The sequence below is a fragment of the Rattus rattus genome, chromosome 4 (assembly GCF_011064425.1).
Source record: "Rattus rattus isolate New Zealand chromosome 4, Rrattus_CSIRO_v1, whole genome shotgun sequence".
In the NCBI taxonomy this organism is placed as follows: Eukaryota; Metazoa; Chordata; class Mammalia; order Rodentia; family Muridae; genus Rattus; species Rattus rattus.
In genome coordinates, this window is record NC_046157.1 from 123,204,678 (window position 1) to 123,223,349 (window position 18,672).

An 18,672-nucleotide genomic window follows, 5' to 3' on the forward strand; every position below is an offset into this window, starting at 1 on the left:
GGCTTTGAACTTGGGATAATCCTTCTATGTGAATCTTCCGGGGCTTGGCTTGCAGGTGTTAGTTATGCCTTGCTGAGACCTGTGATTCTTATCATTATATTTATAATATTTATGTCAGATTGATAATTGGAATAATGGAGTGTTTTCAGTTTCTGAGAGCTCTTCCCGCAAAGACATTAAATTGGTGTGTGATAATTTGTGTACTTAAAGACTGTTCAATACAAAGGAGAATTTGCTTTTCTGTTTAGTAGTTTGGTTAATCTTAGCATATTTTTGTTACTTTAGTTATTAAGAGTTTCTGGTAAATCTTTCTTCTATACTCTATAATCTGTGTTTTGTTTTTTATGCAAGTGTACATTGCTTTAGGAATAACTAAAAGAGATCTAGAGAAATGACTCAGTGGTTAAGAACATTTGGTTATTCCAGAACACCCAGGTCTGGTTCACAGCACCCAAGTCAAGAAGCTCACAACTTCTGTAACTCCAGGTCTCTGACACCTGATGCTCTCTTCTGGCCTTTTCAGGCACTTGCACATAAAAGAGAAGTAAAAAACAACTACAGTTCCTGTGCACGGAGTGTTTACATTCTGTCAAACAGTGTTCTAACAGTGGTGGGTATATAGATTTAGCTGTCTTTATGGCAGCTTTCTGAGGCAGACACTAGATCCTCCTTTTTCTGAATTGTAGGAAGTTTAATTAAGTAGCCTATAGATTACATAGTATTAGTAGTCAGGGTTCAAGAACTTGTGTATGTCTCTTCTAGATTTTACCATTAGGGTCACTATTTGAATATTATATAGAGATACATCAGGTGTAGACTACTACTTGAACATCTCTTGATCTCTAATTAGTCATGAGTAATTAAACCGAATATGCTTGCTAGAAAAGATGCTAACTTGTAACACACAGGTAAAGCATTAGCTGTCTGGCAACCTAAATATTAACCTGACAGTGTTGAACTTTAAACAGGAAACTAGGAAACTGTATTTCTGTACATAGAATCATGATATCTCTTACTCTGCACAACTTTAATTTTGACTATATCAAAGACTTAAGATCTAAAATTTTGAAACTGCTAGGGGAAAACAGTTAAGCATGAGCATAGTCAAGTGCTTTCTGAATCAGACATGAAGAATTGGAAAATGCGACTAGGTGAAAATATGCTATTGCAGAACAAAAGGAAAATTGTCAGCAGAGTCAAGAGATAGCCTACAGAGTGGAAATAGAAACTGTTCCAACTATACATCAGGTAGGATACTACACCTAAGGTAAATGAAGAATTGCAGGATGCACTAAAACCCAAACTATTCTAAATCAGCATAGTGTTTGAATAGACAATTTCAGAAGAAATACAGATAATTAATAAATACTTGTAAAAATGTTTACCATTTTTAACTAATACAGAAATGCAAATTGCAAATACTTTTGAGATTCCATCTTACTCTATAGAATAGCTATAAAAAAAAAGAGGCTATATACATAAGTGAGAATGTGGGGGGAAAGGAACTCTCTTCATTGATAGCGGGAATAGAAACGTGTGTAGGCTTTATGGAAATCAGTATGGCAACCTCTCAGAAGACGGAAACTAGAAGAACTGTCATTCCTCTGGTTAGGGCTCTAGTTCAACAAACCACAGATATCCTTGCACACACGTTTTCTATCGCTGTAGTAGTCAAACAGCGAGGAAGTGCATCAGTGTAGTTGCTTATCAGGTAGACAGATAAAGAGAATGTTGTGTGTATATATGTGGAATTTTATTGAGCTGTAAAATACAGTGAAATCATTTACAGGCATTTAAAGGAAAATGCATGTAACTGGAAATCATTGTTAAGTGAAGTAAGCCACACGTCAGAAGGAGACATACTATATTTTTATAAGTAGAACTTAGATTTAAAATTACATATATGTATGAAAATAAAAATGACCTGACATTTGAAAACTACTAAATTTTTTTTTTAACTTTTCCAGTGTGGTTTCTTTCTTTCTTTTTTTTAACTTTAAACAAAATTTTATTACACAAAGGTTGTCACATAATTAGATACTTCTCTACTCTGTACACAATCATTCTCACCCTCCGCAGAAAGGCTGCTTCTGAACTTCTCATGTGGTGACACAGCGATACAGTCCTGATGCTAACAGAACAGTAGAGATGCCTCAGTGATTTATGGCTCTTGCACCCAGCATCAGGAATGTACAAAATGTCTTTATTCAAAAATACAAAATAACCGATTTGTAGGCATGGACAATGACAGCAGTAAACCATTATATATTGTCAAAGGAACCATTAACTGATGGTTACAGTGATCAGCCTGCCTTCTCTTCAGTCATTTTCTTCAGGTGACTTCTCTGAAGTTATTGGTGAGGAACCTGCCTGGAGCTTCCTGTCACAGTTCATTGATAAGGGCAAAGCACTATTCTAGGAGTTAGAACATGCCACCTCCCATACCCCCTCCCATTCCACCCATTGCACCCATTCCAGGGTCCTTCTCTTCTTTAGGAATTTCTGTCACTACAGCTTCAGCTGTAGTTAGCAGGGAGGCCACCCCAGCATCCAGTAAAGTAGTTCTTACAACCTTTGTTCGATCAATGATTCCCTTTTCTGCCATGTTCACAAAATCCCCAAGCATGGCTTCATAACCAACCTCTGAAGAACTCGGCAGAATTTTCTCCACTATCAAAGATCCTTCAACACCCTCATTCTTAGCAGTCATCATTGCAGGAATTTTACCTGCTCTTTTAGTAATTTCTATACCTATCTTCTGATCTTCATTAGCAGGCTTTAATGAATCCAAGACTGGGATGCACCGAAGCAGAGCACAGCCCCTCCTTCCACAGCTGCTCCTGTAGCACTGAGAGCATGTGTAACCCTGTCTTCTCACTCACTTCAGCGTCACTTGTCCTCCAGCCTTCAGCACCGCTCTTCCATCTGAGAGCTTAGCAAGTCGCTCATCCAGCTTTCCTTTTGATATTCACTAGTTGTGATGTCTAGCTGCTCAGTGATTTCTTGAATACATTTTTCAATGTCAGTTTTGTCATCTTTTCCTTTCAAAAGCATGGCATCATCTTTGGTGACATTGACATTGACCTCTCCAACTTTCCCTAAATCATGAGCTTAAACATCTTCAAGACTTGGATTCAACCCCTCTTCTCCAAACACCGCACCACCCTGATTTGATTTTGGGGAATCAGTGTTTATTATGGTTATAGTATTCATGAATGTATCATTTCATCTGGTACAGTGGTTATTTAATAATGGGATTGATTAGAATATTTACTCAAGGATTAATTTTGTACTATTTTTTTTCTCCTTTAGTAAAATAAAGCAGGGTCTGTTACCTAGCTTGGAAGATTTGCTGTTCTATACAATTGCAGAAGGACAAGAAAAGATACCTGTTCACAAGTTTATTACAGTAAGTTTTTACATTTTTCTCTGTTTTCAAAGAAGTAATGCTAAGTTCATTATACAGTATTACTGAAATATGATCTTAAAGTTTACTGACTTGTAGTTTCTGACTGACAGTGTTTCTCTTGTTTTCAAATTTTTATTATGCTCACTCCAAGGTAATGAAAGAAAAGGAAACAATGAGAAACTTGTCCAGAAAGTGGATAATTGTGATACAAATACCACATTCATGACCAAGTATTGGGTAGAAACTTTTATATGCAGGAATGAAACTTATAGTTGGAATAAGCATATATATTATCTGCGCTATATATTTACAAACTCTTATTTTTTTAAAAACAGGCACTCAAATCTACAGGATTGCGAACATCTGATCCCAGGTTGAAAGAGTGTATGGATATGTTAAGATTAACTCTTCAGACAACGTCAGATGGTGTCATGCTAGACAAAGATCTTTTTAAAAAGTAAAAATTTCTGCCAAACCTTTAATGGTGATTTGCTATGCTGTATGATGATTTTGCTTTTAAAACACAATTTTATCTTTTAAAGACCATAGTATAATTGAGAAAAGGATTTGTAAATATTATTTCTTTGAAAACCAGTGATGGTGTATGTTAAGGTTCTGTTACACACTGGGTTTAAATTCGTTGTAATGAAAGTTAGCCATACATGTTGTTTTGTGCCTAGAGAGTGTATACTTTGGCTATTCTATTCTGTCTGCATGATTTGCCGACTTTTTCAGTTTAGCCTGTAGTTTGTTTCCATCCGGTGATTTGGATGATGACCATGAGAGGACTTCAAACAGTTCTGTAGTCCTTGTATTTGCATATTTGCATCACCTAATTCTCTTTTTCAAGTGTCCTCTCTCTCCTCCTCTCTCTCTCTCTCTCTCTCTCTCTCTCTCTGTAAAATAGTGAGAACTTTAGACAGCTTGGAAGATTAAAACCTTGGTTTTGTTGGATGAGAACATTTTGACATTGCTGAATTAGCATATCTTCATTACTGTGTTTGTATTAGTTTACTTTAAGCTTTAGTTAGCATGTTTGTAATTGACCCTAAAGAGTCAAATAATGTTTTAATTTATTAGTTCACAGAAAGCAGTATACAATTATAAACAACTATAAGACGGTATTTTTTCTGATGCCACAGGCTTCAGTTGAGATGGATCTAAGGAATTTCTATATTTATTTTTGTGTGTGTGTGTGTGTGTGTGTGTGTGTGTGTGTGTGTGTGTGTGTGTGTGTGTGTGGTTTAATTACCTTTTCTTTGGTGTATTAAATGACTTGTTGTAGATCTCCTGGGAATATCGTAGAGTCCCTAGGAGGGTTTAAATAAAGTTCTCTGAAGTTTTTGCCATGTTTGTGAGATATCTGCCAATTTTGAACTAAAGCTCTTGGTTCTCTTAATGCAGCCAACTTTAAAATATAGCTGTTATGCTTACTGTGTAATTGGTATTAGGAATTTAAGTCTGTTGATCTGTTTATTTTGTGAAAAGAATGAACTCACCTCTAGGTTTGTTGATGCTTTTGTAATAAGGATTTGTCCTAGGAATAATCTGTGCAGCATACTCTTTCTTGATTATGGTGTCTTCTGGGAAGGTATTTTAGTTTATCTGTGAGTTTAGTTAATTGCTGGTAGATTGGATTGTGAATATAGAGAACTGGCTTTGTAAGTTTTAAAGGAATAACTAATTTGCACATTTAAACATTAAAATGTGCTTTATGAATATTGTTTCATTATAAAATTAAAAGCAATTTAAATGTTCTCTCAATTATGAACCCAAGAAACCACTATCATAAAATGTAATTGAATTAATTTATATTAATTAGCATAACTTTAGATACAAACTTGAGTTATAAAAACCTATGATTATAATGTAGGCAGTCTCCAGTTTAACATGGAAATACAGTAGTCTTTTGTAGCAGGTCATAGACAAAGGGTTTTTCCTTTTCATTTCTAAAATGAAATAACTGAGAACCTCTTACTAGCTTTTCTAGGTCACTTTGAAAGATGATGACTCCAGAGACATTCCTTCTGATTTCAAGTATAAGAAGTTACCTCATTGGGGTTGCCAAAAATAAACAGTATCATTCCATGTTTGCTGGAATGGCGATTTTAAAACATGGGATTCCTTTTTTCTTAAAGAAGTAATTATAAAGATCAATAATTCTGGTTTCTCACAGTGAGAAACCAGTATCGTATGTGACTATTTAAAGCATGGGTAAATGAATTGTATCATTTAAAAGTTGGAGACTGCCTATGCCTATCTTTGAAGTCATTATTTTTATATTACTATTCATTAAAGTTACAAGAGGAAGAAAATATTTGTGTTAACAGCAAATTCTTTATTCACTTGTTCATTCTTTGTTAAACTATAGAAATATAAGAACTGTTTTTAATGTATGACCTTTTTTTAAGAATTGTTTATTTAGAGACAGCAAATGGTTTACATTTGTAATTATTTGGTTTTCTAAAACCTTAAATATTACTTAATAGTAAAAAATTATGTGAGGAAAAAAATTTTAATATATTAATATACATTGTATTTGTAAGACCTAGTTGTCAAGAAAGTAATGGTGCCCGTGGAAAGGCAAAAGTATTTTTCCTCAGAATTCATTTTAAATAACTTCTATTTTCTAGTACACTGATGAGATCTATATTAAAATAATTTCCACAAAAATCTTTACTATTTGAACACCCGTCATTATGTGTAGTTGGAGTCTTCTGAAGGCTGAAATTTTATTATGGTAACTTAACCCATTTAAGGCTATTTCCACGTGGTTTTTACAAATATGCTAGAACAAACACCATACCCAAAGTTGTGTGCAGTGTTCTGTTGACTGTAAATCCTCGCTAAAGGTGGTGATTAGTTTTGTTTGTTTATTTTGAGATTTATGTGTATGGTGTTTTGCCTGCATGTATGTCTGAGCACCACATCCATACAATGCCTGTAGAGGCCAATAGAGGGAATGTGTCTCCTGGAATTGGTGTACCAGACAGCTGTGAGCTGTCATGTGGGTGCTGGGAATTGAACCAGAGTCTCCTGGAAGAACAGTCAGTATTCTTAACCACTAAGCAATCTCTCTAGCCTCTGGAATAGTTTTAAATATTTAAAATATTAGTGTGTGTTGGGGTTTTAGTGGGGGCAGGTAGTAGTGAGTTGATAATTTAAATTTGCTTGGTATTTCTCATTTTATTTGTAACTTCTTGAAAATGAAACTTACTTAATTTAAAAATAAATAGTACTTTTTAGGAATTACTTTTAGCTTTCTTATTTGAGAAAGGTATGCTAGTAATTTTTTCCTTCTAACTTCGATTTTTGAAAATTGAATTTTAGAAGCTGTTTGAGATATTTAAAGGTTAAATATTTAATCAATGATAATTTTACTAGTACATTTCCTGGCTTCTTAATTTCATTTGCTTGTCTGTGAAGCAGAGAAATTCTTTAGAAGGTATTGGTATTTTTAAGGTTAAGATCATTAATAGTGCCCATTGTTTTTCCTTTTCCTTAAAACATTATTTATCTGTGAGGATTATAGTTATGTAAATAACTTCCTCATAGCAATGATCTGACTTCAACATTTCTTTGTTTTAAATCTTATTATGGGACTTGCCTTAAAATATTATAGTTGGTGTTGCATCTTGATGTTCATGTGTAGTGATTGGTCTTTCATAAGTTAAATGCTCCGTGACTGAGTTACTGATACTCAGAAATCTTAAGACGGTTTTTAGCTCAGAATTTAAAATGTACTATGACACACAAACTTCTTTAGGTTACACTAACATTAGTTTTGGCTTAATCCTTTTCAGAAGAAAACAGAATATTGGTTTACATCAGTGTCTTTGAAATGTTTTTTAACAGTGAAAACATTTCTGTAATGTTACATATATACATATATATATATATATATATATACATATCTTGTTTTGGTTTTATATAAAATACCTACTCAAATTATAAACATGTCAACATGTATTTACACTTAAAAAAGTTGATGAATTTGACCAAATCAAATTGGTTTTATTTTACAAAGCTTTCAAAGTGTTATTCAGGAAAAACGCATTAAAATACTGTCATATTTTTGTGAAAATTACCCAGTGATTATATAGGAGCTAAGAAAGATATGTCAGAGGTTACTTAATATTGAAAAATATTCATAATCTCATTTGTGGTGTTTTAAAGGTTGATTTTTGTTAACCAGATCTCATGTTGAGTATTTATTAATTCTGGTAGGATGCAAATTTTTTCCAATACTTAAACCTCAGAGGATGAATTACATTTTAGTATCTGACAAAATTTTAGGCATGTTTATTTCTTTGTTCAGGATAAGCTAGAAGGAAAGAAAACATAGGAAGAACATGTTTTAAATTTGACTTGTATAATTTTATGATTTAACAATATATTCTCCTATTAAGTGGATGCCGATAACTGAAAGGTACCCACTCTGTTTTCCATCACATTTCACAGGTGTGTTCAAAGCAACATCGTTTTGTTAACACAAGCATTTAGAAGAAAGTTTGTCATCCCCGACTTTATGTCTTTTACCTCACACATCGATGAGTTATATGAAAGTGCTAAAAAGCAGTCTGGAGGGAAGGTAAGGTTTGGATACACATATTTTCCTAATATAAAATGTTTTATATAAAGACAATAAACCTGAATATTTTGTGTATAAATTAAGAAACTCAGTGCTTTTTAAATCACTATAACTATTTAACCCTTTGTTATTCTGCCTAGAAAGATACCAAGTTTAAAGTTTTGGAGCAGTGAGGGTTGGATATTTGAAGTAGAGTTTCTCTGTGTAACAACTCTGACTGTCCTGGAACTTGCTTTGTAGACCAAATTGGCCTAGAACTCAATAGAATTCTGCTTCTGCCTCTTCTGTCCTAGGATTAAAGGCATGTGCCACCATTCCTAGCTAAAGTTTCTCTGTTTAAATTCAGAAATGACTAAAGTGGCTTCATATTTTCAAATTAATATAAATGACTTTATTTGATATTTTTGCAGATTTGATACCCATTAATGTTAGAAATAGTAAACTATTTCTAGTTTTTAAAAATTATATAGGGAAAGCCAAGCATGGTTGTGCCTACCTGTAACCCCAGCATCATATAGGATTGACAGAAAGGAGGATCAGGAGCCTTCACAGTGTAAGCAAGTTTGAGACCAGCCTATCAGCCTGTGCTGTAGAAGAACTTGTAATACCCTTACCCACCCTACCCTACCAACTACAACATCAGCTTTAGGCACTGCATTCATTAGTACTCTCAACCAGATACTCCAAATAGTAGCAGACTATTTTAGATAACCTCAGTTTTATAAGGTTGGTTGCAAGCTTTTATTTTTTCTTAAAAGTCTTTAAGTTCGGGTTGGGGATTTAGCTCAGCGGTAGAGCACTTGCCTAGTAAGCGCAGCAAGGCCCTGGATTCGGTCCCCAGCTCCGGGGAAAAAAAAGTCTTTAAGTTCTTGTTTTAAATTCTTTGCATTTTTAAGAAGTAAGATTGCATTGGAAATCAGAATGGTAGAAAAGTCACCTAATGTCATGCAAATACTCAAAGTTTATAGATCAGTGTTCTTAGTTTTTATAAGCATCATTAAGACAGGCTAAATCAGCTCCTTAACACTAAAACAACTAGCGATTGGTGAGCGCAAACACTGCCTATATTGTATCTCTTAACAACTTTCTAATATTTTCGATAGGTTGCTGATTATATTCCTCAACTGGCCAAATTCAGTCCTGATTTGTGGGGTGTATCTGTTTGTACCGTAGATGGGCAAAGGTAAGTCTATTTTAAAGTCTGAAGAACAGCTTTAAGTCTTGAATTTTGTTTAATAAGTTAGAAAGGAAGATAATTTTTATTTTGAGACTTTTTAAAAACCTAGTCTGGCCCTTGAACTCACTGTGCAACTAACTAAAGCTGGCCTTGAAGTTATATAGCATAATCTATCCATTATTCATCAATAATTTGTAAAGTAAAAGTCAGTTGGTAAAATATAGTCTTTTATAAATACGTGAAAACCGTATTTGAGAAGTGCTTGTATTTTAAGCAAGCTGCTGACAAAAGAGGTTTCTTAGAGAATTATCAGAAAGTCTTATGATGAGGGAGAACTATAAAGAGAATGCTTTGATTTTTTAAAAAAAAATCTAAATTAAGAAAGACCTTTGGAAAAGTGCTAAACTATGAGAATGTTTTTTTCAAGAACGGTACTTTCTGGGCTTGGGAGATGATGTCTTGGTGGATAAAGGATTTGGCTTACAAATGTGAAGGCTGGACTTGGAGTCTCTGGCACAGAATCTTGGGCAAACGTAGTGGCTCCCTAAAATTCCAGCAGTTGGGAGGAAGACAGAGATCTCTGCAGGCTGACTAGCAAAACTGGGGAATAGCCAAGCTCCATGTTCAGCAAGAGACCCTGCTTCAATAAACTGGAGAACAGCAGAGGAAAGATTGGTGTTGGCCTCCTCACAGGTGTGCACACACATGTACCTGCACTTACGCAAAAATGTCTACACAACTCAATGCTCAGTCTACTTTAATTTAGCTGCAAGTCAGACATTAATGCTTTATTGTCCAGCTCTAATTTGGATGTCAGAAAATTATGCCATTTCTGATTGTTCCACTGAAAAAAATTAGCTTACAAATACAATCCTTTCTTTAAATTACTTTTTAAAATGAAAATACAGCTTAACATAAAAATGTATACATCTGTATGCTGTATATACAGCTTGATGAATTTATATTGATATCATTTCATTCCTTTTTTTTTTTTTCTCCAATTTTAAGTTGGTTTCTTTATGGAGCTGGTCTTACTTTGTAGCTCAGGCTGTTCTCAGACTTTATGAATTCACACCTCGTGTCTATTTGATCACAGGTGGGTTCCACTGTGCCCGGCAGTACCCTAGAGCTTACTAAGACTCGTCTGGTCAACGTAGAATTTTAGACTTCCCTTTTTTATCTCTTTTTTAATTATCTAATTAAATTATTCCTAAGTTATAATAAAAAGAATGGTTTTTTATTATAATTAAACATGTTAATTTTTTAAGGAGTAAATTTTAAAAGGGCAGTTTACTCTGAAGTAGGAGGAAAATTATTTAATATCTAATAAAACTGTTACTTTGTTGAGTACTTTAAGCTTTTATCATTTTTTTTGCACTGTTCCTTTTAAACAATCTTTTTTAATGTTTACATTTGTTATGTGCTTGTGGAGAGCAAAGGATAACAGGTAGGGATCTATTCTCTATCATGTCGGTCCTATGTAGGTCAGGTGGTGGCCACCTTTACTACAGCAGCATCTGGCAAGCAATCCCTCTAATGTTGAAGTATAAATTAGAATTAATAATACAGAAGAACAAGTCAAATCATGCAGGTAACAGTTTTAGTTGATGCTAATTGTTTTTTAAATCTACTTTAATAGGCATTCTATTGGAGATACCAAAGTTCCCTTTTGTCTTCAGTCCTGTGTAAAGCCCCTGAAATATGCAATTGCTGTCAATGACCTGGGAACTGAGTATGTGCATCGCTATGTTGGGAAGGAGCCAAGTGGATTAAGATTCAACAAGCTGTTTTTGAATGAAGATGGTAAGGGATACCTCCAAATTGGCTAGGAAAAGAGATCCCTCATTTTTCTGTTCAATCTCAGTAATTTGAAGTCTGCTTTTGAAGAAACCGTTTCTTTTAAAAATTTGCCATAGGATTTTTTTTTTTTTTTAATCATCTTTAAAGATAGTTTAATCATCTACTTTTTAAAATGGTTATTTTAGGTTATCTTGTGCCATTAGCAAGAGGAGTAGGAAGACATTGTCTAGCTGGGCACACTGCACATTTGTAATCCCAGCAGTTAGGAGATGGAGTGAGGAGGGCCAGGAGCTCAAGACCAGCCTTGGCTGCATAGCAAAGTTGAGGGTAACCTTAGCTACGTGAGACATTGTCCGTTTATAAGAGCTCATTATTGGGGTTTGCCTAGGGCGCAAGGCCTGGGTTTGGTCCCCAGCTCAAAAAAAAAAGAACCAAAAAAAAAAAAGCTCATTATTGTCACCTATCAAGGGTTATATTAATATTTGAAAGCGTCTAGAATTTCTTAAGAACAAGCTAGTGGAATCAGCTAATAGTTCTGGGGTAGTCTTCACTATTATGAATGTATTGTTAATTGTTTCAGTTGAAAGATCCTGTGTGGCAAAGGTGAAACAGACAGCTAGATTCAGCATCCTGACCATTTTGAGGCTAGAGGCTCAGACCCTCATTTGCGTATAAAATATATGAATCACTCTGTTGAAATAAATGTATGTCTATATTATGAAAGGAAACACAGAAAGGAGATAGCATGGGTTTTTCTAACAGAGCAAGTTCTAATAGAGTGGTATTTCTCTTTTCACATGATGTATTAATGTTTCATATACTGCTTTCATACTTGAGGACAGTTCTATATGGGCCGTGGGTAGAAATGTGAGGGTATATTGTATTCATGTACTGTGGCTTTTATGATAGCTAATAGAGTGGGATTTGTTTGTGACTTTGGTCTTTCTCCTTCATAACATTTGTTATTTGAAAGAAATATCTTAGATCAGGTAATTGGATTACTTACTACTCAAGACACGGACGTTCACCGAGGAAGGAAAACAGAGGTAGTCAGTACTTTACTCACAGAGGTTTTAAATCTGAGCGACCTGTACCTCATTCAGTAGGGTTCCTTTTGTGTATCCTGCAGTATGTGTAAGGTTACTAGTTATTTAATGACTTAAGGTACAAAATTGAAGGAAGCAGTTGAAGTTTAGAAAAATTGTAAAAGATAAACTTATGTTTTCTTTCTGTCAAATTAAAAAATTGAAATGTCTCACATTTCAATAAATCACGAAATGTCTCACATTTCAAATTGAAATGTCTCACATTTCAAATTGAAATGTCTCACATTTCAATAAATCACGAAATGTCTCACATTTCAATAAATCATAGTGATCAATAAAATCACTAACTTTATTAGTTCTTCAAATGAAGTCACAACTGATACAGTATATATTTTTAAAGCAGTTTTCATCTGTATTTTACCATAATCTTTGAGCTGAGTTTTGAAAATTAACATATATTGGCAATTTCATTTAGGATATTATATTCCAAAATTTCTTATTAGTCTCATTGATGTTCATTCTATTATTTCCAGAAGATAAGACATTTTATAGTATAAGAGATATTTTCCTTTGGAAGGCAAGGAAGAGTAAGCCATTTTGGCAGATATATTCATTTGGAGGAAGATATTTAAGTATCTAAAACAAATGTAGGAATTTGAATATTAGAAATCTTTTGAGGGGCTGTTGAGATGACTCCGTGGTTAAGACACTGGCTGGGACACACATGCATCCAGGGAAAACGTGTGAAATAGCAAATTAACTTTTGAGAAATTTAAAATTTCTATTGGGAGAAAAAAGATAAAATGAAGGTTGGGGTAAATGAATTTTCATTTATTAATAAACTTTTTGCCATATTCATGAATGGTTTGTAAAAGTATAAGTTACTCATGTCTGTATAAGAATTGTGTTGAGAATTCAAGATTTTAGTACTGGGTTCTCATAAGAATTAAAATATAAAACTTAACAAGAGGACTTGTCTATAAGTTCTCAAGGGATGCTGTGCTACTGAGTCTTGGTTTTATATCAGCCCCAACACAAAGCAGTTTAGAGATCTTTTTCATATTTAAAATTTTACTATGAGACTTAATAGGGAAGAAATAAATGTGTTTGTACCTGTATTCAGCGTTCCATGGTTAAAAGTATCACTCTTGCTAGGTAAGATTATAATAATAAAGACTAATGTTAGGTAAGCAATGGTGGTAGTTACTCTGTAATTACATGTACTTTTGAAGAGGAAAGTATAAATAATGTGTAATGAGTTGTGCAGTGAAGGGTGTGTGCACACCATATTTTGTGGAGTCAAGTATCTCATACTTGTATATAGGTTCCAGTGATCAGACACAGGCCTCAGGCTTGCAGAACAAGCACTTACCCCATCAAGCCACCATGCTGCTCCATCCTTTTCTACACTATAGGGATTAGGTTAGCTGACTAATACTTATATAGCCTTGTTGAGTAATCAATCAGCTTGAGGCTGCAAGGGATTTGGTTCTTGGTATAATTTATTTAGCTAATACTGAAAGATTTACAAACTGCATCTGATACAGGATAGAAGGCAGAGTTAAGCTTTTCATAATCATGTTCTTCTGATAATGGAATTTAGAAGACAGTTTAAGTTTTGTATATTGGTAATGATCTTTAATAAGCAAAGCCAAAATATTTTATATGTATACAGGATTTGACAAAGAAAAGTGAGTTTCTGTGAGATGATAAAGCTGAGGGATTCGGGAAAATGTAGGTGAGCACTATAAAATTGAGCTATGTAGAGTGGCTGTGTGCATAGTAAGTGGGAAGTAGAAAGAGGCAAGAATCTTCACGCATAGTTTATTGCAGAGTTCAACTGGAGATTTGTTAAAATGAAGAACCTGTCCATAAACTGAAATGTTTCACGTGTTTAGTTTTCTGGTGTGCCAAATACTTCAAATGGCATCAAGTTGTTATTTCTGTTGCCAGTGAATGTTCAGAAATTTAAAATTGGCTTCTTCATTTCTGCCTTACTTCAGAAAACAGCAGGTTCACATTCCCGAGTGTTAAGTAGAGTGCTGTTGCCTTGCAGAATGCTGCTGGTCTTCACCAGTTTCTACTTTAGGTACTTGACTCTGAACCCGTTGTGGAGGAATCAGAAGATTATGTGCCCTGAAATAATTTGTTGTTCTTTGAGAAAGTCTTGGATGAATTTGTATAGCATTTGCTTGATACTTATCAAATACCTGAGTGTGTGTGGATATACACACGTTGCTTGCCTTCTAGCTCTAAGAATTTAAACCTGAGACTGCATAAAACAAAACAAAAGAAGTCTGAAATAATAGATTAACAAGGTTTTATATAAGTACATATGTAGAGTAGTTTCACTATCGAGTTCTGTGTTGTGCTTTCCTTGGCTTGGGACTTTTCTTTCAGGTTGATAATATTTAGAAGTATTTTGCTTTTTTTGATTTCATCTTGACATACATAACACATAATATAGCATTCTTCAGAAAAAGCAAGTGATACCATTTTATATAAGTTCAGGGAAAGGATATTTCCCTTGTTAAGCATTACTTGGGAAAGTAAAATCTTAGTGCATTGCAGTGTTTAGATTTTAACAACAGGCTTTTAATTTAGAACTAGTCTTCATGGTAAATTACTTAGAATGTAAAAAACTACTTGCTTTAATTAACAGTTGTAAGCATTGATGGAGTACAACATGTGCTTTGTACCATAAAAGAATGAATCAAATTGTCATGAATTGTTTCACAGACTTTATTTGTAGCATGAACACATTGTTTCTTTAGCAAATTTGAAACTTCTTATTATAATCTAGTAGATAACCTGGTCTTGCTGTCATCTAATTTTAATTTTGTTCTTTGGTCAATAGTTCCCCATTTCTCTCCTACCCATATAGCCATGGTAACAACTATCATTTTCTGTTACTGTAAGTTCCACATTTCTAGAGCCTACATAAAGAAGATTTGTTTTTCTGTATCTGGTTTTACTATTCGTAATATCCTCTGGGTTTATCTGTGTTACCTAAATGAAATGTTTTCTTATTTTTTAAGGTTGCATAATATTTATTATATGCTATATTGTCTTGATTTGTTGATCCACTGGTAGACATATGCATGTCAATCTCATGTCTTAGCTCTGGTGAGTAAGTGACGGAGTGAACACAGAAGAATGATGCCTCCAGAATATAGTCATTATTCCCTTTGCAGACACTCGCTAAGAAGGATTTCTGGATCCAACATGTGCAATTTTAAAGGATGGGTTTTGAATTGTTGTTTCTTCATTGAAGGAAATGGATATAATTAATATACACAATTAATCCTTAATTTTTTTAAATGAAAAGTATCTAAAACCACATGCTTTCTCTTACACAGTCTAGATATTTAAGAGACATTAGTAAAGGGGCTAATGGGGTTGGGAGGACAGCAAGAGCGCAGGCAGCATGTGAGCAGAGTATATATAGTATATGTGTGTGAAGACACCAAAGTGAAAGCCATTACTTTGTTGATTTAATTTTTTTTTTTAGATGATAAAAGAAAGAAGCAGAAAATATTCTATCTTTAGAGTTAAACTCATTAATAGCAGTTTATTTATTCAGGGTGTACGGTGGGAGGCTATGGCTGTGCACACATGTGTGCTCTCATCTCTCACTTTTACATGAGTCATGAGCTTGAGAACACCCTGGCTTACTTGCACTGTTTCAGAACAAACAGCAGTAACAAAATATAGAATTCAGTAGCTTTTACTGACTTCATAGGGTTTTGAAATTATCATTCAGTAAATTTGGAACACTCTGACCAGCTGCAAAAAAAATTCCATATTCATCAGTGATTATTCCCTGTTTTGGGGTTTTGGTTTGGTTTTTGGGTTTTTGTTGACCTTAATCTAGCAATCTATTCTTGTGTATAGATTTATTTGAGAAACTTCAGATAAATGGAATCACTTAACATTTGTTCTTTTATGACTAATTTTCCTTATCTTAATATGTATAGGGTTCATGCATGTTGTAGTTTTATTCCCTTTAATATTCAATCATGAATAAGACCAGTTTATCTACCTTTCAGCTGAAGGGACAGTAGACTTATTCGCATATAGCTGAGAGGAATGCTGGGTCCCATGGTGACTCTGTTTAATTAATGTTCTGAGGAACTGTTTGACTGCTTTTTCTTTGACTTTTGTTTTTATTGGATTTTTTTTTTGATACATTTCAAATGTTATCCCCTTTCCTGGTTTCCCATCTCTATATCCCCTGTCCCTTCTTCTATGAGGGTGTTCCCCCTTCCCACCTCGCCTCCCTGACATTCCCCTATACTGGGGTGTCCAGCCTTGGCAGGACCAAGACTTCTTCTCCCATTGGTACCCAACAAGGCCATCCTCTGCTACATATGCAGTGGAGCCATGGGTCTGTCCATGTTTGACTGCTTTTTCAAAGCTCACAAATTGAGCTAGAGGCTTGACTTGTGGAGTGTAACTTGCTAGATTCAAGAAGACTATAATGTAGTACAGGTTATGTTTGTGCTAGGATTGTCAGGTTCAGTGAGCTTACCCATGAGCAAATAAGTCACTTTGACAAATAGAAGTTTGTTAGTTTCTCTTGAGGCAGGTGCTCATGTAGCTTTGAACTCCAATCCTGAGTGCTGGGATTAGAAAAGGCACCTCTATACCTTGCTAGAAATAATGTTTTTAAATTAATATTTTTCCTGTACCCAAGAGTTTTGTTCATAATTGCTATGCAGTAAATGGTAATGCAAGTTAAGCTTTTAAAATTCTATTAAAGAATTAAAAGAAAATACGATTATGGGTGAACATAAAAGTATAAGTTGCTTAAAAATTTTAAGGGCATGTGCTGCTCTTTCAGAGGACCCAGGTTTGGTCTCGAGCAGGAACATGGCAGCTCACGACTCTCTAGTCCAGTTCCAAGGGATCTGATAGCTTCTTCTGTCCTCGTTAGACATCAGGTGTGCACATGGTGCAGATACACACATGTAGGCAAAGACACAGAAATAACACATTATAACTATGAGAGAGATTCAGTCTCTACTTACATACATAAAGGAAGATTGAGTAAAATGACTGGATTACCAATGTCATTATCAGAGCAGAATTCTGGGTATGAACAACTGGTTTGATGTATACCTTACTCCAACCAAGTCTCCCTGCAGAAAAGTATGTATGCATCCAAGGAGGTGGAACCAAGCATTTAAAACAATATTTCATTATCATGTTTTACAGATAAACCACATAATCCGATGGTAAATGCCGGAGCAATTGTTGTGACTTCACTAATAAAGGTAAAATGTTGACATTTCCTTTTAACTTAGTAATTTTTTAATAAATAAGGAATAAATATATATTTTGGATTCTTTATGTGGGACTGTGATAATAAGTTTTCTCTTGTAATTAAAAAAATAGTCTTGTTATATTGGGTAAAGAATTTTATTTAACCCCCTACCCACCCAATGTCATTTCAAGGACAAAATGAAAAACATGACTCCCAACCATTAGTTGGGAAAAACATGATTCCCAACTGTTAGTTAACTTCTGGGTATGAAGCTTTGGACAGATTTAAGAACTTTACAGATCAGTGGGAGTTGAGGTGTTTCTTTTTAATGTTTTAAATATTTTTTTCTTTTTTGCTTCTACAAAGAATTTTACTAGAATTAACAGAAGCATTTTACTATATGTTATTTTTATTAATAAATGTGAGAGCAAATGTTCTAATTTAAGTTTAGAACAAAACATTTATTATTTGAAAAACAATAAATGTTTTATAAGCTGGAATCACAGTTCTCATTTAAATTTGTTTCATTTGTTTTACTTATATCATGCCATAAGTAAAAGAAGTAAGACTTCTTCCAATTATTACATTACTTAAGTTTTGATGTTTGCATTGTATGTTGACTTATTTCTGTTAGTGTTGGATTGATTGCCTTAATAATTGGAAGCTAAAGTTTTGAAATAACTATTTCAAAATGGTTCTGTTGTATGGAACTTTCACACAATTTCAAATGTTTCCCCATTTTTTTTCATTTTATATTTTTAGTTGTGTTACTTACTAAAATCTATTTTGTGTTTGGGACACTTATATGTTTCCCAGTAAATTTGTGCCTGTCTATTCCAGGTTAAAACCAAACATAACTCATGGATTTGTACATACATTATTGTGGATGGGGGTTACTCTGAATACATGCAAAACGATGAAGGGTAAATTACAGGCTTAGAGCCCAGTTACAAGAATCTATTTAACTGCTGTACTAGAAGTCCTATGTTAACTGTCAGTGAGTGTTAAAGCAGAAAATTGCCATCTTAAGAATATATGTATATTTTAGGGCAATGACTTATAAGCGGCCCACTTAATATTTTAAATTTTAATAAAGTAGATTTATAGCTAGATATTTTTTAATGTAGCTAGTTTATGATATCTAGTTATATTGAGGTGAAATTTTTTGTAGACAGTAGCAATGCAGTTACATACAAAGAAGAGATCTGCCTTTAGTGTCTTAAGTATAAGCCTAGATAAATGGGCCTTCATCAGAGTTGAGCAGGTAATAAATTAGAACTCAGGAAACTTAGCCTGCAATCTCTGTCAATGCTTGCTTTTCAAAAAACCACTAGAATGGCTCTAAACCATTTTTGGATCTTCATAAAATGCCTAGGTTCTGAT

General features: G+C 34.1%; 1 protein-coding gene across 3 annotated transcripts in view; it reads left to right on the forward strand.

Moving 5' to 3' along the window:
* Positions 1 to 18,672, forward strand: part of Gls (glutaminase) — a 70,863-nt gene that overhangs the window by 11,339 nt on the left and 40,852 nt on the right. For all 3 annotated transcript variants that reach the window (XM_032901086.1, XM_032901089.1, XM_032901087.1), the window contains exons 2-7: positions 3,313 to 3,409; positions 3,745 to 3,866; positions 7,871 to 8,000; positions 9,104 to 9,183; positions 10,817 to 10,980; positions 17,241 to 17,299. In XM_032901086.1, the coding sequence (XP_032756977.1) occupies positions 3,313 to 3,409; positions 3,745 to 3,866; positions 7,871 to 8,000; positions 9,104 to 9,183; positions 10,817 to 10,980; positions 17,241 to 17,299 (652 nt within the window). The remainder of the gene's footprint in view (positions 1 to 3,312; positions 3,410 to 3,744; positions 3,867 to 7,870; positions 8,001 to 9,103; positions 9,184 to 10,816; positions 10,981 to 17,240; positions 17,300 to 18,672) is intronic.